Source organism: Hypanus sabinus, chromosome 2 (assembly GCF_030144855.1).
Source record: "Hypanus sabinus isolate sHypSab1 chromosome 2, sHypSab1.hap1, whole genome shotgun sequence".
Classification (NCBI taxonomy): domain Eukaryota; kingdom Metazoa; phylum Chordata; class Chondrichthyes; order Myliobatiformes; family Dasyatidae; genus Hypanus; species Hypanus sabinus.
Window position 1 is genome coordinate 16,713,584 of NC_082707.1, and position 25,281 is coordinate 16,738,864.

At 42.8% G+C, this 25,281-nt stretch overlaps 1 protein-coding gene across 2 annotated transcripts in view; it reads left to right on the plus strand.

Annotated features, from left to right (window-relative positions):
- Positions 1-24,991, plus strand: part of dhx36 (DEAH (Asp-Glu-Ala-His) box polypeptide 36) — a 130,452-nt gene extending 105,461 nt beyond the window's left edge. For both annotated transcript variants that reach the window (XM_059992411.1, XM_059992413.1), the window contains 8 exons: positions 2,615-2,788; positions 8,029-8,115; positions 9,719-9,802; positions 11,366-11,465; positions 11,557-11,647; positions 12,789-12,909; positions 17,088-17,240; positions 21,904-24,991. In XM_059992411.1, coding sequence (XP_059848394.1) covers positions 2,615-2,788; positions 8,029-8,115; positions 9,719-9,802; positions 11,366-11,465; positions 11,557-11,647; positions 12,789-12,909; positions 17,088-17,240; positions 21,904-22,077 — 984 coding nt within the window. In that variant the 3' untranslated portion in view covers positions 22,078-24,991. The remainder of the gene's footprint in view (positions 1-2,614; positions 2,789-8,028; positions 8,116-9,718; positions 9,803-11,365; positions 11,466-11,556; positions 11,648-12,788; positions 12,910-17,087; positions 17,241-21,903) is intronic.
- Positions 24,992-25,281: the final 290 nt, after the last annotated feature.

Genomic DNA, 25,281 nt, shown 5'->3' on the forward strand with positions numbered 1-25,281 from the left:
ATCAGTAGATAGGCCGTCTCCAGAGATGGAGGCAGAAAGATCAAGAAAGGGGAGGGAGGTGTTGGAAATGGACCAGGTAAATTTGAGGGCAGGGTGAACGTTGGAGGCAAAGTTAATGAGGTCGACGAGCTCAGCATGCGTGCAGGAGGCAGCGCCAATGCAGTCGTCGATGTAGCGAAGGAAAAGAGGGGGACGGATACCGGTATAGACTTGGAACATAAACTGTTCCACAAAGCCAACAAAAAGGCAGGCATAACTGGGACCCATTCAGGTGCCCATGGCTACACCCTTGGTTTGGAGGAAGTGGGAGGAGCCAAAGGAGAAATTATTGAGAGTAAGAACTTCTTGACCATGTTTTTATACATTGAGGTACTGCCATATGATTGACTGATTAGATATTTACATTATCAAGCAGATGTACCAAATGAAATGTCCACTGAGTGTATATTTCAGCCAATTTCTTCTCTAACTTCCCACACTAATTGGGTCTACCTGAACAGGCCCTGGAGGTTTATCTGCTGTTATATGTTTTAAGGCATCCAGTACACCTTTCCTGGAATGTGGTCCATCCCAAAGACCATAAGATAGTCTTAACTATCGAATGGCCCAAAATCTTTATACCCTGCTCCACGGTAAAAACAGAGGAAAAATTAACTGAAAACACACCATGCATGGACAACGTAAGGGTATCTCCTCCTCTTGATTGCCTGCAGAATTGTAATTTTATTATAAATTATATTACCCCTTTTGAAAACTCTAGTGATCCAGGTCCAGGGATATTAACAGAATATACAATTGCATTAGAGAGTGCATTTGAGCAGTCTAGAGTGTCCCACCCTCACCTTTCAGCATCAACTAGAAAAATTACCTCTTATACTATATGTGACTGTGGCCTCTAATGCTGAGTGTTTTTAGAATTTTCTCTTCATATTTCAGATTTCATTAGGTACAGTGCTATGCTCCAGTAAAATGGTTAATGAATGGGGCTTTGCTAGCCACACCCAAGTGCCAGAATTGTGCAGAGGAAACAGAGAGATATGGGTAGGTTTAAGTGAGTGGACAAGGGTCTGGCAGATGGAGAACAATGTTGGTAAATGTGAGGTCATCCACTTTGGAAGGAAAATGGAAGATCAGATTATCATTTAAATGTTAAAAGGTTGCAGCATGCTGTGCAGAGGGACTTGGGAGTGCTTGTGCAGGAATCACAAAAAGTTGGTTTGCAGGTGCGGCCGGCTATCAAGGCAAATGGAACGTTGGCCTTCATTGCTAAAGGGATTGAATTTAAGAGCAGGGACGTTATGCTGCAACTACATAGGATACTGGTGCGGCTGCACCTGGAGTACCTAAAGGTTAACTTACAGGTTGTGTTGGTGGTGAGGAAGGCAAATGCAATGTTAGCATTCATTTCAAGAGTTCTAGAATACAAGATAAGGAATGTGATGCTTATAAGGCACTGGTGAGGCCCCATCTTGAGTTTTGTGTACAGTTTTAGAAGAGATGTGCTGGCATTGTAGAGGGTACAAGGAGGTTCACAAGGATGATTCCAGGAATGTTCGATGACTCTGGGTCTGTACTTGCTACCTACCCTGCAAGCTGCCTTTTCCCAACAGTTTGCTTCTGGAAAGCACTAAAGGACCATTAAATCAGAATCAGGTTTAATATCACCAGCATACGTCATGAAATTTGTTGTTATGTAGCAGCAGTACAATGCAATACATAATAGAGAAAATAAACTGTGTAGTTAAATAAGTAATGCTAAAATAAAGAATAACAAAAGTAGTGAGGTGGTGTTCACGAGGTTCAATGTCCTTTTAGAATGCTCTACATTCAGAAATGTTTGGCAGAGAGGAAGAAGCTGATCTTGAATCGTTGAGTGGGTGATCGGGTCCTTAGTGATGCATGCCGCCTGTTTGAGACATCTCTCCTTGACGATGTCCTTAATACTCTGGTGGCTAGTGCCCTTGATGGAGCTGACTAAGTTTACAGCTCTGCAGCTTATTTGAATCCTATGCAGTAGCCCCTACCCCGCACCCACCCCCCCCCCCAATACCAGATGGTGATGCAGCCAGTTAGACTGTTCTCCACAGTAGATCTGGAGAAAGACAAACTTCGCATCATTTTAAAAGTTTCCCTCCCAGCAGATAGTCTGATCAACCATTCTAGTTTCTCCCCCCTCCCCTCTCGATCACTGCACTGCAAACACTTTAAAGCACCTTGTTTTTATAATATTGTAAATATATGCTTGTATTCATTTATGTATTTAAAAACATTCTATGTTTGTCCTTTAATCTCTAACTTTGTTTAAAATTATTTCTTTTTCTCTAATTCATTACTCTTTATAACTGTTGGGTGTTGTGTTTTGTTGTGTGTTGCACCAGCACACCACAGTAAATTCCTAATGGCAAATAAAGTTCATCCTTGATGCTTCTGGCTTGTATGCTCCATTACTGACCTCCTACCGACTGCAGAGAGGGGTGGGGGAAGACCTTTAGGGGCCTATTCTTTTGGTGATTCTGACCCTGATGGGCAGATAGCTTGCTCCATCTCTTCTCTTGTCCAGTATTGTATGGGGCTTATTGAAAAATTTTCAATTTTTTCTCTCCTTTTCTTTCAGAACGCCTTGGATAGGAACGAAGAGCTCACGCCACTTGGCGTCCATTTAGCCCGGCTGCCAGTGGAGCCCCACATTGGAAAGATGATTCTGTTTGGGGCGTTGTTATGCTGCTTGGATCCCGTGCTCACCATTGCAGCCAGTCTGAGCTTCAAGGATCCATTTGTCATCCCATTGGTAATGTTTATTTTTTATTTTATTTAGAGAGACAGTGCAGAGCAGGTCCAACGAGCCACACCACCCGGCAACCCACCAATTTAACCCCAGGCTAGTCACAGGACCATTTGCAATGACCAGTTAACCATTGAGAGTGATAGGCATCGTTTGTGTCTACAGCCAGCACGGTACAAGGGCACGCAGGGGGCAGCCCACGAGTGTCACCATGCTCCTGGCACCAGCATAGCATGCCCACAACCTACTAACCCTAACCTGTATGTCTGTGGGAACGTGGAAGGAAAGCTGGAGTGCTTGCAGAAAGCCCACATGGTCATGTGGAGAGCATGCACGTTTTTACAGGATTCTTTATTTAATTTAGAGGGACAATGTGAACTGGCCCAATGAGCTGCACTGCCCAGCAACTCACCTACTTAAGTCCAGCCCAACCACAGGACAATTTACAACGATCAATTCACCTACTAACTGGTACGTCTTTGGAATGTGGGAGGAAACCAGAGCACCCGGGGGAAACTCATGTGGTTCATAGGGAGAACGTATAAACTTCTTACAGACAATGGCGGCAGATGAATACGTGTTGCTGGCACTGCAAAGTGTAATACTAACTGCTACTTTAAGGGTTAGGAGTTAGAATGCATAAACTTGCAGAGATCAGCGTGAACTTTACCCCATTCATTGGTGCTGTGAAGCGTTACACAAATCGCTACACAACTGTGCCATCCTTTGCAGGAAGTCTTGAGTAAAGTTGAAAGGCTAGAGAGGCTAGATTTATGTGTGTGTTCCTTAAAGTTTAGTGACCCAATTCAGAGATATACATAATATCCTAACAAGGGTTGACAGTAGAAGTTGGGATGTTTTCACTAGAGGGAGAGTCAGAAATAAGAGAACATAGCTACAAAATAAGGTGCTAGTCATTTAAAACTGATGGACATAGAAACTTCTGTTAAGAAGGTAGTGAATCTCTGTAATTCTCAGCCCCCTAAGGATCATTAGATCTGTTACAGAGATATAAATACTTGAAAATGTTGAGGACTGTGAGGGTGATGAGGAATTGGCACAGAAGTGGAGTTGAGGCCAGAGTAGATCAGCAACAGTAGTGAGATTATGTTTCAAAAATCCAGTGATAACAATCCTAAGAAAGGATGTGCTGGCATTAGAGGGGGTCTGAAAAGAGTTTCATGAGAATGGTTGAGGAAATGAAAGGGTTAATGTATGAGGAATGTTGTTGTTTCTGGTCTGTACTTCCTGGAGTTTAGAAAGATGGTGAGAGATCTCATTGAAACCTATCGAATATTGAAAGGTCTAGATCAGGCATGGGCAAATTACGGCCCACGGGCCATATGCGGCCCATTAAGCTTTTTAATCCGGCCCGCAGAACTTGATGAAATTATATTAATAAACCTTGTTAACGTTTTTTTCCCCGCAATTCTGGCGTTTTCCCAATAGATGACGCACTCTATATACATTGACCTTTGTTGAGGTGCAGCGTATTACTCCATATTTGCGCTTTACTCTTTGTTCGGCTCGACCTATTTGTGTGAACAGGCGTTCAGCGTCATGAACATCAACAAAGCCAGCCACAGATCCAAGTTAACTGACCAACACCTCAGATCCATCCTGAGAATCCAACAACACTGTTCCCACTGAAATTAAAAATAAGTTTCTTCGTTGTGTTATGTAAAAAATGCATTTGAAAATATTTTTTTCAATAAGCCTTACATGTTACATGTCATTTCTGTTAAGTGATGGACATGAGTACTGCGCAGGTGCACGTGCGTTCTCAAAATAAAAAATGCGCTTCAGATCAAATAACGCGCTCCGCATACTGGTGCGCTGCCACTGTTCTGTCATTGTGCTGGTCATTTTTGAGTTTTGGCACAGGGGACAATTGAATAAGAAGGAGCAGGACAAGTAGACCTGCATATCCTACCGTTTTTGAAATAAAGACAGTCAGGAGGAGAGTGATGATGATAATATCTTGAAGGATAACAGAATTTTCAGTGCCTTAAAATAACTGTTACTATTAAAAAAAGCTGTATTTTATTCATTTAATTTTCAGTGTTTTAAAAGTCATTTCAATAAATAGCTAAATACCAGGGACTTCAAAGACAGATATTTTGTTGTAATGCATTTGTTCATTTTCAATTGAAATTAAAGCACATGTTTTCTACATATCCCATGATATTTTATTTTCTCTTATGAGGTGCATTACCAAAACACTCCGTCCATCTGCTCCTGGTCCGGCCCCCCTGTCAAATTTTCGAACCCTTTGTGGCCCACAAGTCAAAAAGTTTGCCTACCCCTGCTCTAGATAGAGTGGATGCGGCAAGGATGTTTCTTATAAGCAGAGGAGTCTATGACCAGAGGGCACAGTCTCAGGATAAAAGGATGTCTCTTTAGAATAGAGATGAGGAGAAATTTCTTTAACCAGAGGGTGATGAATCTAGAATTCATTGCCACAAGTGGCTGTAGAGGCCAAGTCATTGATAATTTCTTAATTAGTAAGAGTGACAGATATTGCAGGGAGAAGGCAGGAGATTGGGTTGAGAGGGATAATAAATCAGACACGATGGAATGGTGGAGCAGACTCAATGGGCTGTGTGGCCTAACTCTACTCCTACATCTTGTGGTCTAATAACAGGAATCATTGGAAGTTCCAAAGTTACTTGTTGATTAGCTTCACATGTAGCCTGGGCAGTTAGCGAAAATGAAGCCAAGAGGGGTAAATCAAATTCAGGTCTGGGTCAAGCTTGCTATAGATAAGTGTTTTAAAAAAAACAGGATCAAGACCCTGAATGGCTTCCTGCTCATGGATGGACTCTGCTTGAAGCAAAGGCAGGTAAAATTCAGTTATAGAAAACTGCAGCACAGAAACAGGCCATGCCAAAATAATATAAACTGCCTACTACCATCAACCTCACTGGGACCAACCACAACCCTCCATGCCCCTACCATCATATACCTATTCTGATTTTGCTTAAAGTTTTCCATCATGTTTGCCTTAAAACTTTCACCTTTGACTCTTAACCCATGACCTCTGTAGTACCATCTAAGCTTAGTAGACAACATCTGTTGCCTTGCCTTCATCCACTTTCTTGGCAACATCCTCAGGAAACTCTATAAGACTGTTTAGACATGATCTACCGCGCACAAAGCCATGCCGGCTATCCTTATTCAGTCCATGTCTATCCAAATGCTTGTATATTCCATCCCTTAGAATACCTTCCAGTAGCTTTTCCACAACTGATGTCAAAGTCACCAGCCTATAATTTCCAGGTTGCAGCTTAGACCTTTTTTTAAACAGCAGAACAATATTGGCTACCCAGCAATCCTCTGGTACCTCTCCTATCACTAAGAATGGTTTGAATATCTCTTCAAAGGCCCCGACAATTTCTGCACTTGCCTCCCGTAGGGTCCAAGGAACACCTTGTCGGGCCCTGGGGATTTATCCACCCTAATTTGCTTCAGGATGGCAAACACCTCCTGCTCTGTAATCTGTGCATTGTCCATGAAGTTGATGCCACTTTGCTTACTTCATAGACCGTATCTGTCTTCTGAGTAAATACAGATGCAAAGAATATCGGTGTTTGCTCCACACACGGATTACCAGCCTGGTCTTCCAGAGGACCAGTTTTGTCCTTTGCAATCCTTTTGCTCATAACTAAAGAATCCCTTAGGATTCTCCTTCTCCTTGTTTGCTTGAGCAACTTCATGCCCTCTTTTAAACCTTCCTGATTTCTTTCTTAAGCGTTCTCTCGCAGTACTTGCACTCCATAAGCACCTCATTTGTTCCTACTTGCCTATACCTGTTATGCAACTTTTTTCTCTTAACCAGGCATCAATATCTTTTGAAAACTCAGGTTCCATACCTTTGTTATCTTTAGCTTTTACTCTGACAGGCACATGCAAGCTTTGTATCTCACTATTTTGATTTTGGAGGTCTCCCACTTTCCAAGTATACCTTTCCCAGTAAACAGCTTGTACCAATCCACACTTGCCAGACCATTTCTGATACCATCAAAATTGACCTTTCTCCAAAACTAATACCAGTCACCCCAGCCATAAACAGTTTCACCTGGTTCAGTTTGCCAACACTACCACAGCATTAAAGCCAGGACCAACAGGCTACAGGACAGCTTATTTCTACAAACCAATAGACTTTTAAATTCACATGTCTGTACATTACAAAGGAGTCATAACGCAAAGGTTTTTACTCCCTCAGATTGTGGGATGGATGTAAGATTTAAATAAATTCTAAGTTCATTGTGATCCCTAGATGTAAAGTGTTTCCCTACACAAACTTCTGTCAGCTGCCCTGTCTCATTTCCTAATAGATCCAGTAACGCCTGTTCTCTACATACTGAGGAAGGAAGCTTCCCTGTACACATTTGACAAAGTCTCTCCCATCCAGTCCTTTTTATGGTATAGGATTCCCAGTCAATACGTTGAAAGTTAAAATCACCCACTGTGACAACCTTCTGCTGATTTCAACAGTCTGTGATCTCTTTACAAATGTGTTCCTCGAAATCTCTAGGACTGTTGAGTGGACTATAATATAGCCCTATTAAATTGGTCGTACTTTTCTGATTTTTCAGTTCCACCCATAATGCCTCGCTGTTCGAATTTTCCAGTCTGTCCTGACGGAGCACTGCCATGGCTAGTAGCACCACCCCTCCTCCTTTAATCCCTCCCACTCTGTCATGCCTAAAACAATAGAACATTGAGCTGCCAGTCCTGCCCTTCCTGCAACCAAGTCTCACTAGTGGCTACAACATCATAATTCCAGGTGTTGATCCATGCCCTAAGCTCATTTGCCTTTCCTACAATACTTCTTGCATTGAAATATATGAGATCAGGACACTGGTTTTCCCCATTTTCCTCTGGTTTCCTCCCAGACCTCAAAGATGTATCACTTAGCAGGTGAATTGGTCATTGTCAGTTGTCCTGTGATTAGGCTAGGGTTAAATATATGTATTACTGGGTGGGATGGCTCATTGGGCTGAAAGGACCTGTTCCACACTGCATCTCAAAATAATTATCTTATTAAAGCTGTGAATTATTTCTGTGGTGTTTTTAATGTAACTGAATAGTAGAGGGGAATACTCTGTGAATTATTGTCATGTCATATTTTAATTTTAATCTTTTCTCTGTGTGAGTTTTCTCAGAACCAAGAGGTTCGGAGAAGTTTCTCTGGCAAGTAAATGCCTCCTGTCTAACCTTCTGGTGTTTTATGTTGGTGGCAGGGTAAAGAGAAAGTGGCAGATGCAAAACGTCGAGAGTTGTCCAAGCAATCCCGTAGCGACCATCTGACTATAGTCAATGCATTTAAGGTAGGTATGACAGAAACTGCAACTATAGGGCTAAAATCAGACATTCGATGCTGTAGAAAAAGATGAGTCAGCATCTGAAGAGCAGTAATCATCTGAAGTTTGCATTCTTGGCTGCAAATTATTGGCTCACTTTTCTGTTTAAAAAGAAAATTATTTCTTCTAGGACCATAAGACATAGGACTGAAATTAGGCCATTTGGCCCATCAAGTCTGCTCCGCCATTCAATCATGGGCTGATCCAATTCTTCCAGTCATCCCCACTCCCCTGCCTTCAACCCATACTCTTTAATGCCCTGGAAAATCAAGAACCTATCTATCTCTGCCTTAAATACACCCAATGACTTAGCCTCAATAGCCGCTCATGGCAACAAATTCTGCAGATTTACCACCCTCTGACTAAAATAATTTCTCCGCATCTCTGTTCTAATTGGACGTCCTTCAATCCTGAAGTTGTGCCTTCTTGTCCTAGGATCCCCCGCTATGGGAAATAACTTTGCCATATCTAATCTGTTGAGGCGTTTTAACGTTCAGAATGTTTCTATGAGCTCCCCCCCCTCATTCTCTTAAACTCCAGGGAATACAGCCGAAGAACTGCCAGACGTTCCTCTTACAGTAATCCTTTCATTCCTTGAATCATTCTTGTTAATCTTCTCTGAACCCTTTCCAATGAAAGTATATCCTTTCTAAAAAAAAAAGAGCCAAAAACTGCACACAATACTCCCAAGTGTGGTCTCACGAGTGCCTTATTGAACCTCAACATCGCATTCCTGCTCTTATATTCTATACCTCTAGAAATGAATGCCAACATTGCATTCGCCTTCTTCACAACCGACTCATCCTGGAGGTTAACCTTTGGGGTATCTTGCACAAGGAATCCCAAGTCCCTTTTCCATCTTTGCATTTTGAATTGTCTCTCCACCTAAATCTTCTCTGCCACTCAGTCATGCCTGGTTTATTACCCCTTTCAACCCCACCATCTTGTCTTCTCCCTGTAACACTCTTACTAATCAAGAACCTGTCAACCTCCCTGTACATAACACCCAATGACTTGGCCTCCACAGCCATCCGTGGCAATAAATTCCACAGGTTCACCACCCTCTGGCTAAAGAAATTCTTCCTCATCTCTGTTCTGAAAGGGTGTCCTCCCACTTGGAGGTTGCGGCCTTTGGTCCTAGACTCCACCCCCACGGGAAACATCTTTTTGACACTCACTCTATGTAAGCCTTTCAGTGGGTTTCAGTGAGATCCCTTGCATTTTTATAAGCTCTTGTGAGAACACGCCCAAAACCATCAAAAGCTTCTCGTACATTAACCCTTTCATTCCTTGGATTGTACTCGTGAATCTTCTCAGGACCCTCTCCAATACTGGCACATCTTTTCTTAGATAAGGGCTCCAAAATTTCTCCCCTATTCCAAGTGTGGTCGAACGCCTGTCTTCCTCTCTCTCCCTGCATATTTTCCATTTTCTCTACTATTTTGGTTTAACCTTTTGCCTGCTCTTTTTAACTGGGGAAATTGTGTTCTTCCTGAACGTGAGTCGGTTGATGCTTGGTGTTGCAATTCATTTGGAGTATGCTCTGTTTGATGAGCGCTTCTGTTTCCAGGGATGGGAAGAAGCAAAAAGACGAGGTTTCCGATCAGAGAAGGATTACTGCTGGGAGTACTTCCTTTCTCCAAACAACCTCCAGGTAAATAGGCTCTTGAAGTAATGAGAGAATGTTCTTAAAAGGGAAGTTGTGGTGCTGCTTCATCAAGGTGTGAGAGATCTTCAAGTTTATTTATCATGTGTCTATCGAAACATACAGCGAAATGTGTCATTTCCGTTAATGACCAACGTGAGGGTGTGCTGGTGGAAGCCAACAAGTGTTACCCCACATTCTGGCGCCAATACACCACGCAAACAATACTTGGCAACAAAACAACAACATCCAAACAAGCTCCTTTCCTCAGGAAAGGCTGTGTTCTCCAGCTTCCAGTCTCCGGTGGACTGGGGATTGGATTGTAGACATCGGGCTTCATCTTCCCCAATGGATTTGTAGAGTTGGCTACTTGCTCCATTCTATTTATGGAGAAAGTATCATTTTAGAATATAGAACATTGGGCACCGTGGTAGTGTAGCTGTAAGCGTGATGCTATTACATCTCCGAGCGTCGGAGTTCAGAGTTCAGTCCCACTGTCCTTTGTACGGAGTGACTATGTCCTCCCCGTGCAATACATTGGTTTTCTCCGCGTTTGCTCTGGTTTCCTCCCACAGTTCAAAGGTGTACCACTTAGTAGGTTAATTGGTCATTGTATAAAATAATGTGTTCTGTGATTAGGCTAGGGTTAAATCGGGTTGCTGGGCGGCACGGCCTGAAGAGTCTATTCCACACTGTATCTCTAAATGAATGAATAATAGCGCAGCCTTGTGAGCAAGTGAATTGTCATCATTTTGCTGGCCATTGTCTATAGTGAACAGGGATTGAGAGTTAAAGATTTTCTTTATTTGTCACATGTACATTGAAACATACATGTACATTCATTGACCGGGACATTCCATGGATGTGCTGGGTAGTCCACAAGTGTGGCCATGTTTCTGGTGCCAACATAGCCTTCCCACAACTTACTAACCTACCTCCGAGCGTGTGCTGGGGGGAGTCCACGTGTTGCCACTCATTCTGGCACCAATACGTAATGTTCACAATGCTTGGCAGGACAACATAGAGCACAACAAGCAACAAAACAAAACCCAGCAAAACAAGCCTCTTTCCTCTCACACCCACCCACGGACATGGGAAAGGCCATCTCCTTCAGCTGGCCGCATTGGCTTGTGGGAGGAAACCGGAGCACCGGCGCAAAACCCTCATGGTCTCATGGTCATGGTCGTCAGGCAATATGACATAAGAACACAATCAGGCTGTTTGACCCATCGAGTCTGATCTGCCATTATATCATGGCTGATTTATTGTCCTTCTCAAACCCATCCTCCTGCCTTCTCCCCGTAATCTTTGACACCCTTACTAATCAAGAGCTAATCAACCTCCACTTTTAATATTTACGATGCTTTGGCCTTCACAGCCGTCTGTGGCAATGGATTCTGCAAATTCACCACGAGCTCCTTACAGATAGTGGGTGGAATTAAACGCTAATTGCTGGTGCTGTAAAAATGTTACGCTTACTGCCCGCTCAATGTTACGGGTAGCAGCCTCCTTCAGCGCGGTGATTGAAATTTATTCTTAGCAAAAAACCTGTGGCTTTTTACATCACTGTAGATGCTTCATAACATGAAAGGACAGTTTGCTGAACACCTGCTGGTGGCTGGCTTTGTCAGCAGCAAGAATCCCAAAGACCCCAAGGCAAACATCAACTCAGGTAATGAATGGGAACAAGGTCCATTAAAATGCTACTGGGAATATTGCCATCCTACCATCCTCCCAGATAAATGTTTGCTCTCTTTTCTCAGAAAACGAGAAGCTGATCAAAGCTGTGGTGTGTGCAGGCCTGTATCCCAAGGTGGCAAAAATCCGGCCGAGCTTCAGCAAGAAACGGAAAATGTGAGATGATTGTACTCATAATTGTTACTTCGTGTCGTCGTACATGTGAACACGAGAGATTCTGCAGATGCTGGAAATCCAGAGTAACACACACAAAATGCTGGATAAACTCGGCAGGTCTTGCTGTATCTATGGAAGTTAATAAACAGTCAACCTTTAGTGCCAAGACTCTTCCTGTTCATACCCCTCCATAGATGCTACCTGACACACTGATTTCCTGCAGCATTTTTTGTTTGTTTGTGTTTTGCTCCAAGATCTCTGACATCTGCAGAATCCTTGTGTTTTTGGAATGTATCGGACAAGAGGTCGTGCATTGAAGGTGAGAGGGGCAAGTTGTTTTTTGCACAAGGTGGTGGTTGCCTGGGACGGACTGGGCTGGCAAGGAAGCTCATAGAGATGGAGTTTAGAGAATGGCCTGTTCCTATTGCTGTAAATGACAATAATAAACCAATTTACAACTTATTGATTACCTTCATTGTTTAAGGAGGTCATGTTGCAATTATATAAAACTTTGTAACACACACAAAAAGGTGGAGGAGCTCAGCAGGTCAGGCGGCATCTGCGGAGAGGAATAAACAGTTGAAATTTCAGGCTCAGACACTTTATTAGAACTGGAAAGGAAAGGGGAAGAAGCTGAAATAAGGAAGTGGAAGTGGGGAAGGAGAGCAGGCCAGAAGGTGATAGGTAAAATCAAGTGAGGGGTGTCAAGTAGGTGTATGGGGGATGGGTCTGAAGTGAGAAACTGGGAGGTGATAGGTAGTGAGATAGACCATAATAAGTCACTGTATGTATGTGTGTGAATATTTTTTATTGTAATTTATAGTGTTATTTATTTTGTATTGCACTGTACTGCAGGCACAAAAAAAATTCACAACATATGCCAGTGATATTAAATCTATTGAAATTAGTAAAGCATTCCATATTTGTTCCCCTTCATAGATGCTCGCTGACTTGCGGAATTCCTTCAGCGTTGTGTGTGTTACTGTGCTTGCACACAACAAGCTTGATGCTGTGTCTAGTCACAATGAGAACAAATTGATTCTGATGAAGATCAGCAGAGCCCTTTCCTTTTGCGGAGGCCCACGTACCCTTACTCCTCCAGCAGTTTAACTGAGCTCACTATTGTCTTGTACACTTTCAGGGTTAAAGTTTTCACCAAGTCAGATGGGCGAGTCAACATTCACCCGAAGTCGGTGAATGCAGAGGAAGGGGAATTTCAGCACAGCTGGCTGATCTACCACCTGAAGATGCGAACAAGCAGTGTGAGTATCTATTTGAAAAGCTTTGGCTGCCTGTACCCTCCATAAGACGTCAAGTAGGAGCAGTATTAGGCTATTCAGCCCGTCTATCATTCATCAGGACTGGAGAAAAAAGATGATAAGTCAGAGTAAGAATGTACGGGGAGGGAGGAAAAAATACGTGGTAGTAGGTGATAGGGGAAACCAGGAAAGGGGGAGGGGTGAAGTAAAAAACTGGGTAGTAAATTGGTGAAAGAGATTAAGGGCTGGAGAAGGGGGAATCTGATAGGAGAGGACAGAAGGCCATGAAAGAAAGGGAAGAGGGAGGAGCACCAGAGGGGGTTGATGGGCAGGTAAGGTGAGAGAGGGGAATGGGAAATGGTGAATTGGGGGCAGGGTAGTGGTGGCCGTTACCGGAAGATGGAGAAATCGATGTCCATGCCATCAGGTTGGAGGCTACCCAGATGGAATACAAGGTGTTGTTCCTCCAACTGGAATCTGAGAATGGGAATGGGAATTAGAATTAAAATGGGTGGCCGCTGGGAGATCTTGCTTTTTCTGGCGAACGAAGTGTAAGTACATGGCAAAGCAGTTTTCCAATCTATGTCAGGTCTCACCAACATATAGGAGGCCGTACCGGGAGCACCAGATGCAGTAGGTGACCCCAACAGGTTCTCAGGTGAACTTTGGAAAGACTGTTTGGGGTCTTGAATGGCAGTGAGGGAGGAGGTGTAGAGGCAGGTGTAGAACTTTTTCCACTTGCAAGGATAAGTGCCAGGAGTGAGAGACAAATGGAGTGAATCGTGTACGCTTTAATCCCTGGCATCATTCATATGAACCTCCTCTGGATCCTCTCTAACACCAGCACTCCTCTGTGTTCTGCTCTGTTTGATAAACCTGATTTCTCAAATATTCTTATTTTGGAGCTGGGCTTTGGATTCTGTGCTTATGATTCGTCTGTGTATTCCTTTCAACTGGCAAAGAATTGCAGTTCAATTACTATGTACTCTCCTGCAAGGGCTACATAAGTACATAAGAAATTGGAGCAGGAGTCGGCCATCTGCCCTGTCGAGCCTGCTCCGCCATTCAATAATATCAGGGCTGATCAGGCTATGGACTCATCTCCACTTACCTACCTTTTCCCTGTAATCCTTAATCCTTCTGCTGTGCAAAAATCTATCCAACCTTGTCTTAAGTATATTTACTGGGGTAGCCTCCACAGCTTCATTGGGCAGAGAACGCCACAGATTTGCCACTCTCTGGGAAAAGCAGTTCCTCCTCATCCCCATCCTAAATCTGCTCTCCCAAATCCTGAGGCTATGTCCCCTAATTCTAGTCTCACCTACCAGTGAAACAACTTCCCTGCCCCAATCTTATCTGTCCCTTTCATAATTTCTATAAGATCTCCTCTATTCTTCTGAATTCCAACAAGTAAAATCCTGGGCAACTCAGACTCTCCTCATAGTCTAAACCCCTCATCTCTGGAATCAACCTGGTGAGCTGCCTCCAAAGCCAGTATATCCTTCCTCAAAGAGATCAGAAGTGCTCACGGTACTCCAGGTTCTGTTACCCGGTACAGTTGCAGCATAACCTCCCTGCTCTTAAATTCAGTCTCTCTAGCAATGAAGGCCAACATTCTATTTGTCTTCTTGATAGCCTGCTGCACCTTTTGTGATTCATGCACAAGCATTACCAAATTCCTCTGCACAGCAGCATGCTGCGGTTTTTTTTTATCTTTGCTAAACTTTCCTGCACTCCCTTTAAATTGATGTCCTCTGGTATTAGCCGTTGCTGCTCTGGGGAAAAGGGTGCTGGCCATCCATCTTATTCAGAGAATTGAAGTGTTTTAAGGGTTTGAAGTTGGTCTTGAACACATGTCAAGACCAATAATAATTTGGCAAACTGCCTGATTCTAAATGTTAGCTTTATTTATTGTGTATACAGTGCTGTGCAAAAGTCTAAGCACGTATAGCTAGGGTGCCTAAGACTTTTGCATGACATTGTAATATTTTCATGTATGGCGCTGTACTGCTGCCACCAAGAAACATACTTCATGACATACGTGAGTGATAATAAACCTGATTCCGATATGGGTCTCTGTGGTGGACTGAGAGTGGGAAGGGTGCAGGGAGAGACAAATCATGTTTTGGGAATGGGGAGGGAGTGGGAACCACCAGAGAGACATTCTGTAGTGATTAATAAGCCAATTGTTTGGAATTAGATGACCTTGCCTGGTGTCTTGGGGCTGTGTGTGTCTACACCTGCGACACCCCCTGCCCCTGGCGCTCCTTCTCTGCTACCTGTCCTAAGCATGGCACTCCACCTTTGCATATATATGTGCATGTAAGTATTTTGCATAGTATTGTACATCGAAACACCCCTTGAAATGCATCATTTACGTCAAGGATACTCTGGCAGCAGCCTGTATGCATTGCCATGCTTCCGGCACCAACATAACACACCACAGCTATTTGTTTCACAAGAAAAATATCGGGCAATGTGAGGAAAACAGGCTATTTCCCACAGAGAGTTTTGCACCAGCATCCTGCTCTCCCTTTTCTGCAGTTATTTTACCTTGTAAAAGAATGGGGCTCTAATTTCAGGCTCATCACTTTTGGTTGCTTATTAAGAATATTGCAGCTGAGCTGAGTCACTTCCAGAAGTCTTTTTGCCAGTTCATTGAGATAATGACTAACCTTGGACCTTATGTTCTCAGTGCTATCAGCAACTTAACATAGGCACTGTTCCAAGTTCCTAATGTCCTTTGTACGCAGTGATGCTTCTCAATTTCACATATGTATGGCTTGGCTTTAATTTTTTGGCCATACTTTCTCCCATGTATCCCAACCTAACATCCAGCAGATTGTGTTTCCCTCTTCCTGCCCATTAATTTCCCCTTGGTATTTGGAAATGTTTGATCAAAACTTCCTTTAATTTCTAAATTCCAAGGACTAAAGCCACAGTTAATGTAACTTGCTTTTGGTTTATTTGTAATGGAAATAAAGGGCTGTAGCTTTTGATAAAACACATAAAATGACTCTTGCATGTTTTATTCACAAAATCCTTGAGTTAATTCTTGGTTTTGATCGAGTTTCTATAGATTTGCAACCCCAGTTGGTAATTTTTCTTTAGAATTTAATCATAGAGTCTTGGTGTCATTCTGATAAATACTTGGCACTGCATCCAAGTTCATGATATTCTTCCTTGCCCTCATGATCTAATGAGGGCTTTGATTAACATGACTTGCTAAGATCCAGAAGGTATATTTCTCCTAGATTTTTTTCTTTGACCGCGTCATGTCACGACGATATATTTAAGAGCACAATATGTTTGTTCCTCGCCATCTCAGCAACTCTGGAATATTGAAGTATAGATGGGGTTTCTGTAAGATATTGCTCATGATCCTTGGTACTTTGATTGCTTATGTAGAACAGTGAAGCTCAGGAACTGACCCTTCGGCCCACAATGTGGTGCTGAATTAATTAAACTAGTAACTCTGCTGATCCCTTCTGTGTACACAATGTTCATATCCTCCAATTGTCTGCACATTCATCTTCCTAAGAGTCTCTTAAAAGATTCTTCTGTATTTGCAGAATTTGCATATTAACTGCCTACCTTAACTTTTACAGAATCTGAATCAAGTTTATTATCACTAAAATGTGTTATAAAATTTGTTGTTTTGCAGCAGCAGTACACTACAATGCATAAAATATACTAGAGATGATAAATATGATACACAACAATATTAACTTAAGTAACTAGTGCTAAAGAGAGTGAAAGTAGTGAGCTGGTGTTCGTGAGTACATTGTCTGTTTAGAAATCTGATGGCGGAAGGGAAGAAGATGTTCCTGAAATGTTGAGTGTGTGGTTTCAGGCTCCTGCACCCCTTCTGTAATGGTAGTAATGAGAAGTGGGTATCTCCTGGGTGGTGGGAGTCCTTAATGAGGGATGGCATCTTGTTAAGGCATCTCCTTTTTAAAGATGTCCTTGATGGAGCTGGCCAAGTCTACAGCCCTCTGAGGCCTTCCATGATCCTGTGCAGTATACACTTCTCCAAGTACACAATTCTTTGTAACCCTAATACCACACTATATTCTGTTTTCTTTTTACCTCTTTGATATATTATGTGTATGGCAAACACACTGATCTTTTTCACTGCCTGAATTGAATATGTGTGACAATATCAATTCATTGCTTTCCAGATCTACCTGTATGATTGCACTGAGGTGTCCCCTTATTCCCTGCTTTTCTTTGGGGGTGATATCTCGATACAGAAAGAACAAGACCAAGAGACGATCTCTGTCGATGAATGGATTGTATTCCAGTCACCGTCCAGAATAGCCCATTTAGTAAAGGTAAAAAGTATTCTGTTACCAATTGAACAGATTTAAGCTTAATTGCTATTATATTCTTATATGTGTGTGTGTGTGTGTGTGTGTGTGTGTTTAATATGTACATATAGCTAAATGAAACATCATTCCTCCGCGGTCAAGGTGCAATACACAGTACATGCAGTCACACACTGCGCATACAGTTACGATAGTATGTACAGTCACAAAAAATATTAGCATACGCTCCTCAGTGTCATGGCCTGAAGATAGATGGTTCATGGAATAGTGGACTGGAGCCATGTTTCTGCAAGAACAAGCACGCAGCAGTTTCTCATCTCACACTGGTTCAGCCGCAGATGACGGCACTCCGGCTTGTCTTCCAGAGTTCGAATGCTGGAGGGCCACTGCGATGGGAGAGCTGGCCTGCAAGGGTCCGGTCCCAGCCCAGTGTGCCCACTGCGCTTCTCTCTCACACCGCCTCTGGCGCCTCCTCCCCAGCATAATTAAGGTTGAAACCATGCTCTCTTCACTGGTGTGGTGTGCATTTCCAAACTGATCTATGTTGTACATCTGAAAGATTAGGTATTAGAGACTCCTAAGGCACAGAAACGGCCTCTTCAGAATGACTGGGCCATGTCAACCAAGATGCTCATTTAATCTAATCCAATTTGCCTGCATTTGGCCATATCCCTCTAAACCTCTGGTATCAATGTTCATGTCCAAGTGCCTTTTAAATGTTATTGTTCTTGCTTCAGCCACTTCCTTTGGCAGCTCATTCCACATACATACCACCCTCTGAAAGTAAAAAACAAAGTTTTTATTAAATATTTCTCCTCTCACCTTAAATCTATGCCTTCTATTCTTCAACCCTGGTCAGAATCAGGCTCACCGTCACTGACATTTTGTCGTGAAATTTGTAAAGGCTCTCCTTTTGCGGCTACCCTCCAACGTTCAAACCTTGGAAGACAAACTGGATTGCTTTCATCTGTGGCTGAACACTGCTAAAAATGTTGCAATAAAGATATTCAAAAATTAGTTGGCAGTGCAAGAAGAGTGTATAATTGTGAGGTAGTGTTCGTGGCTTCATGGTTGAAAAAACTGACGGTTGGGGTGGGGGGGGCACCAGCCCTCGTCCATTCTGGTTTGCTAGCCCAATATCCAGCTGGAATTCCCAGCCCAGTCTGGATATCCCTTATCCACGTTGCTGGCCTTCAAATGTGGGCGTGGATTGTCCTCTAATTTCTTGCCCCATGCCCTGTATTAACCCCTAACCGGACTCCTAACTCCCATCTCTGTCCTCAGAGAGTGGTGCAAGAAATAAAAGTCATCTTGTGTGCCGCAGGTCTATGGGCGAAGACGCCCTGTTAATGAGAGAAGGTAGAGGAGAATTGCCAGGCTGTATCAAGCTGATAGGAAGGTGACAGTAACTCAAATAACCACTCATTACAACAGTGGTGTGTAGAAGAGAATCTCTGAATCCACAGCACATCAAAGCTTGAAGTAGGTGGGCTGCAGCAGCAGAAGACCATGAAATCAGCAGCTACTTTATTAGGTACAGGGGGTATCTAACAAAATAGCCACTGAGTCTATTTTCTATTTATAATTTACTGTTCCAAAGGTCATTCCCTGCACTTTATATACAGAGCTTTAATTTCTTTAAAAAAGAGTTAGATTTGGGGAAGTTTTGACATACCATTATATTAAGGTAATTTCAGTAAAGATGATGCAGATTTAAGATCACAATAGGCGCTCTGATTAATAGGTGGTCATGAATTGTGGGGAATTTAGGTATTACTACACTCCAGAGAATTGCTAGCATAGGGAACTTGCCACCTCAAAGAGTGGTTGTGAATATCAGAAAATGATTACAAGGGAAAATTGGGCAGATGACTGATTAGGAAAGGACTGGACCCTTATGCCAAAATGAAATGGTGTCACTGTAGCATAGTGGTTAACACAACACTGTTCAATTCTCCTGCTGTTGTCTGTATGGGTGTTATGTCCTCCCCTTGATGTAGGAGGGAATTAGGCCACTTGGCCCACCAAGTCCTGAGACCATAAGGTATTGGAGCTGAAGTAGGCCATTCGGCCCATCGAGTCTGCTCCACCATTCAGTCATGGGCTGATCCAATTCTTCCAGTCATCCCCACTCCCCTGCTTTCACTCCACACCCTTTAATGCCCTGACTAATCAAGAACCTATCTATCTCTGCCTTAAATACACCCAGTGACTCGGCCTCCACAGCTGCTCGTGGCAACAAATTCCACAGAAATACCACCCTCTGACTAAAGTAATTTCTCTTCATCTCAGTTCTAAATGGACGTCCTTCAATCCTGAATTCATGCCTTCTTGTCCTAGAATCCCCTACCATGGGAAATAACTTTGCCATATCTAATCTGTTCAGGCCTTTTAACATTCAGAATGTTTCTGAGATCCCTCCTCATTCTCCTGAACTCCAGGGAATACAGCCCAAGATTTGCTGGACATTCCTCATACGGTAACCCTTTCATTCCTGGAATAATTCTTATGAATCTTCCCTGAACCCTCTCCAATGTCAGTATATCCTTTCTAAAATAAGGAGCTCAAAACTGCACACAATATTCCAAGTGTGGTCTCATGAGTGCCTTATAAAGCCTCAACATCACATCCTTGCTCTTATATTCTATACCTCTAGAAATGAATGCCAACATTGCATTTGCCTTCTTCACAACCAACTCTACCTGGAGGTTAACATTTGGGGTATCTTGCACAAGGTCTCCCAAGTCTCTTTGCATCTCTGCATTTCGAATTCTCTCCCCATCTAAGTAATAGTTGCCCGTTTATTTCTTCCACCAAAGTGCATGACCATACACTTTCCAACATTGTATTTCATTTGTCACTTCTTTGTCCATTCCCTTAAACTATCTAAGTCTCTCTGCAGGCTTTCTGTTTCCTCAACACTACCCGCTCCTCCACCTATCTTCGTATCATTGGCAAATCCATTAATACCGTAATCCAAATCATTGACACACATTGTAAAAAGCAGTGATCCCAACACCAACTCCTGTGGAACTCCAGTGGTAACCGGCAGCCAGCCAGAATAGGATCCCTTTATTTTCACTCTCTGTTTTCTGCCGACCAGCCAATGCTCCACCCATGCTGGTAACTTCCCTGTTATTGCATGGGCTCTTATCTTGCTAAACAGCTTCATGTGTGGCACCTTGTCAAAGGCTTCTGAAATTCCAAGTACACCATGTCTACTGCTTCTCCTTTGTCTATCCTGCTTGTAATTTCCTCAAAGAACTGCAGTAGGTTTGTCAGGCAGGGTACTCCGTAATCTCAACCCTAACAATCGATTCCAACAACTTCTCAACCACTGATGTCAGGCTAACAGGTCTATAGTTTCCTTTCTGCTGCCTCCCACCCTTCTTATAGCAGAGTAACATTTGCAATTTTCCAGTCATCTGGTACAATGTCAGAATCTATCGATTCTTGAAAGATTGTCATTAATGTCTCTGTAATCTCTCCAGCTACTTCCTTCAGAACTCAAGGTTGCATTCCATCACAAACAGGGGATTTATCCACCCTCAGACGATTAAGCTTCCTGAGCACCTTCTCAGTTGTAATTTTGACTGCACAAACTTCACTTCCCTGACACTCTTGAATATCCAGTATACTGCAGGCGTCTTCCACCTTGAAGACTGATGCAAAATATGCACTCAGTTCCTCTGCCATCTCTGCATCTCTCATTATAATATCTCCAGCGTCATTTTCTATTGGTCCTATATCTACACTCGACTCTCATTTACCCTTTATATACTTAAAAAAAGCCTTTAGTATCTTCACCCTTTATATACTTTATATCTCTGGTTTCCTCCCACATTCCAAAGCTTAGTAGGTATATGAATCTCACAGTTGTCTCTGGTGACATTCTCTACGTGTACTTTGATAATTAATTTCCTTTAAGCTTTGTTGATTGGTCATTTCCTTTGAAATTAGGGAGATTTAAGAGGCTCCTGGATAGACTCAGGGATGAAAGAAAAATGGAGGGCAATGTAGGAGGGAAGAGTTAGGTTAATAGGTCAGTACAACATTATGTTACCTGTACCTTACTGTAATATAAAAGCAAGGATATCATGTTGAGGCTTTATAAGGCACTGGTGAGATCTCACTAGGAGTATTGTGAGCAGTTTTTGTCCCCTTGAAACTGGAGAGGGTTCAAAAGAGGTTTACTGAAATGATTCCGGGATTCAATGACTTGTCATATGAAGAGCGTTTGATGGCTTGGGCCTGTATTCACAAGAGTGCAGAAGAATGATGGGTGACCTAATTGAAACCTATCAAAAGGGGAAAGGCCTTGATAGAGTACAAGTGGAGTGGATGTTTCCCATGGTTGGAGTCCAGGAACAGAGGACACAGCCTCACAATAGAAGGGGATCCTTTTGGAATGGAGGTGATGATTTAGCCAGAGTGGTGGGTCTGTGCAACTTGTTGCCACAGGCAGTTATGGAAGCCAAATCTTTGTATATTTAAGACAGAGGTTGACATGATTGGTCTTGCCCTGAATCAATACAGGGAGGGAGGCAGGAGATTGGGGGTAAGAGGAAAGATAGATTCGCCATGACGAAATGGCAGAGCAGACTCGATGGGCCAAATGGCCTAATTCTGCTCCTGTGTCTTACGATAATGTTCTATGTTCTTACCACAGGACCTGAAGAAGGAGCTGGATACCCTTCTGCAAGAGAAGATTAAGAAGCCACGGCCGGTAGACTGGAACAACCGCTCGAAAGACTGTGCGGTCTTGTCAGCGATCATAGACTTGATAACCACGCAAGATGACACGGGCACCAAGAACTACGCGCCTCGGTTCCAGTGCGACTGAAGCTGTGATCCTCAGCAGGTCGAGAGGTTCTGCCTGAAACAGCGTTTGATGCTCACAGCTGCTGAGTCGTTTTGTAACATTAACTCCTTTTTTTGCTCTCTTGAATAGATGTTTGGAAAGTATATCCAGTAGGCTCATTAATGAGATGGCGATGGTCTGTAGCCATAGAATAAAATGGCTGGCATGTTAACAAGTCTAATTCCATTCTAGTGTAGTGTTGGGGACGTTAAGATGGGGGAGGTCTTAGGAAAGAAGAGTGTAGCGTCAGGCAATCTCACTGCATCATCACTGGAATACATACAGAAAATGCTGCGGTTTCCCATTCTGGGGAGGATCTGAACATCATCCCCTGTGGAATAAAGCCAGTGGGTCTAACAGTGTCAGAGGTAAGGCAAGGCTTAGTACGGTGCAAGGTCTTGAACAGAACCAGACCAAAGTAAATCAGTATTCATAATGTTAACCCATTTGTACAGATGTGGCCAGGGTTTGCTTCACCTGTACTTCCAGTGTGGTTTCCTTTCCATTTATATGGTTTGTCTTTGTGAGTTTAGATCATTCGGAACTTTAATCTTGATTTTTTTTATCTCAGAGTAACTTCTGCATCATTGACTTTTTTAGGGAAAAAATGTAGGCTGTTTTCTTTCTGCTGCACACCTAGCAGACCTCTACTCTCAATATAAAAATCATGTGTAACTATCTTACAGGATTGTTGGACTATGTCTGTAGTCACTCTTTCTGTACTGTAGTGAAGTATCCTGTATGGATCCCCAATTTGATTTACCTTGGCAGAAACCATGGGAGTTTTAACTTAATTTGCTGATTAACCTGTGGGAAGTGCTTTTGTACCCAAACCTCTTCGCATTTTATTCAATCTGGTCAGTTCACTGATGGACACTGTAGGCTAAAATTGTTGTCTTGGTTCATTCTGAGGAAGAAGTGATGAGAATGTTTATCCAATAACAAAATAGAATCAGTTTAGAATAGCCATAAATGGGTGTTTAATTGTCAGTGCAGTCTCTAAAGGCCTTTTACTGTGCTGTACGACGCTGATTAGTATCAATGCCCCAATTTCATTGTAAATATGGATATTAGAAGCTGAACTCCTCTGACTTGTTCTGCCATTCAGTGTGGTAATGGTCCATCAGTGACCGAACTGATACCCTTTATTACCCCATCTCCCTTATTCCCTGAGTTCACTCAACTCCAATGTGATTACCAATTGTAAATTTGCAGAAAACAGTTCCAAACTTGTCCCATGAAATACACTTGGAAGACAGTCTGGTCTGAGACTGTTCTTTGCTCTTCTTTCCCATGTGACTGGTTACATTTCTTTACCCAGTCAATTTCTCTTAACATTATAAAGTATGATGAAATTCTAGTGGATATGAAGCAGTTGTGTATAATTATGCCATACAATTAAGCTCCTGTGTTCTATAAAAGAAAATTAATTTTCACATGGTTTGGGAGGTTAAATTGTCAGGCAAATGTTTTTGTCTCAACTGGACTTGATTTGCATTGTTTTGGGTGCACATGTGCAGCCTGGATCATTCTGGCTCGTGTTTCAGCAGGAATATTTCCTGCTAACAGGAACGTCCATTTGCATTGAGTCTTGTGGAGTTTGGCCATATAACTCATCGCGGGCACGGGGTCAACACAACTGCACGACCGTTGTCACAGTCCTGAAGCGTACAGTCTTAGCCATCTGTGTAGTTTGGCAGTTGTGGGAGGGGAATACCAGGGAGATGTGTTCATTTGCTTGTGGTTCTTTTGGATGTCTTTGGAGAACAGAGTTTTGGTGCACTGGCTGACATAGCAGTGACACCAAGAAAATCATTAAATTACTGTTCATTTCAATGGCATTTTGTGGGATCGCACTCCATGCAAACTGGCTGCTGAACAAATCCAAGTACTAGTATCTTGTATAGCAATTTAAACATTTAGGATTGTTTCTAAGAAATGGAGGTGCTGCTTATAAAGAAGCTGTTGTTTAAGGACATCTCTAAGTGAATTTGTCGAGTCTGATCAACAGGCTGCTTTGGTGGTTTCCGAGCCTTCTGATCGAGGGCTCCTTCCAATGCTGCGCCCTGCACAATCCCAGTAAATGTCTCTGAGTAGTATCGCTTTCACCCAGCACCACCACGTCACATAGGCAGTCAGAGAAGTAGTAGGTGTTGATATAAAAGTGGTGTTTGGCTCAGTAGGTTGCTGTTGCAAGTGGAAACTAACCACATTATCTACCCCTTAGCCAGTGCCTGTATTTATGGTTAGCCAAGTGTACCTAATGTCAGTTAACCATCTGCTTTGAAGATAGATACTCCGAGCTTTGGAATCTTTTCCTTTCCTCAGTCATCTGGTGACAGGAAGTTGATCTTTCAAAGGAGCAAGTAGACAAAACATTTTCCATTTTGGTTGTCGTTGGGGCATTTGGAACAACGTCATCTGGCAGTAGGCCGTGACCTGTCAGCGGGTAACTATATAGCTAGGCAGCCATTTGCAGAGAGATTATGCAGAAATGACACTGAAAGGGAGAGCCCTTGTCACCTTATATTTGAGGACAGGCAAAGGAAAAAAGCAACATTAGTAATAGCTGGGGTGACTAAGAACTTGAGGGTTATTGGTTGCAATGACCCATCTGCTTGTCCACCTGCACCCAAGAGGAGCTGAGACCAATAAAATACGTACAACTGCAGTGATGTTTGGTGCTGTTAAAGTGTCCAATGCCTTAGCCAAAGTTGCCATGATCATTCCTGTTAAGTGGACAAGCATTTTGTTTTTGTAGTTTTGTAGATGTTCTGGCATGAGTGTTCCTTTGTTTTCCAAATAGTATTTATTTCTGTGACTGTTTATAAGATGCAAGAGCTGTTTTTTTTTTAAGTAATTGTGTGTATTTTCACCCATTAAACTACTTGCTATACCCAGACTTGTATGTCTTTTTCCTACCAACACTTTGTAATGTCAGTTAACCATCTGCTTTGAAGACAGACTTGGGTAGACAGACTGGTTGGCTGCTGCTGACTGGTGGCGCACCTCGGGGCAGTATCGGGACCGCTGCTTTTCATGTTGTTTGTCAGTGATTTGGACAATGGAATTGATGGCTTTGTGGCAAAGTCTGCGGATGATACGAAGATAGGTGGAGGGGTAGGCAGTGCTGAGGAAGCAATGTGATTGCAGGAGGACTGAGACAGATTGGAAGAATTGGCAAAA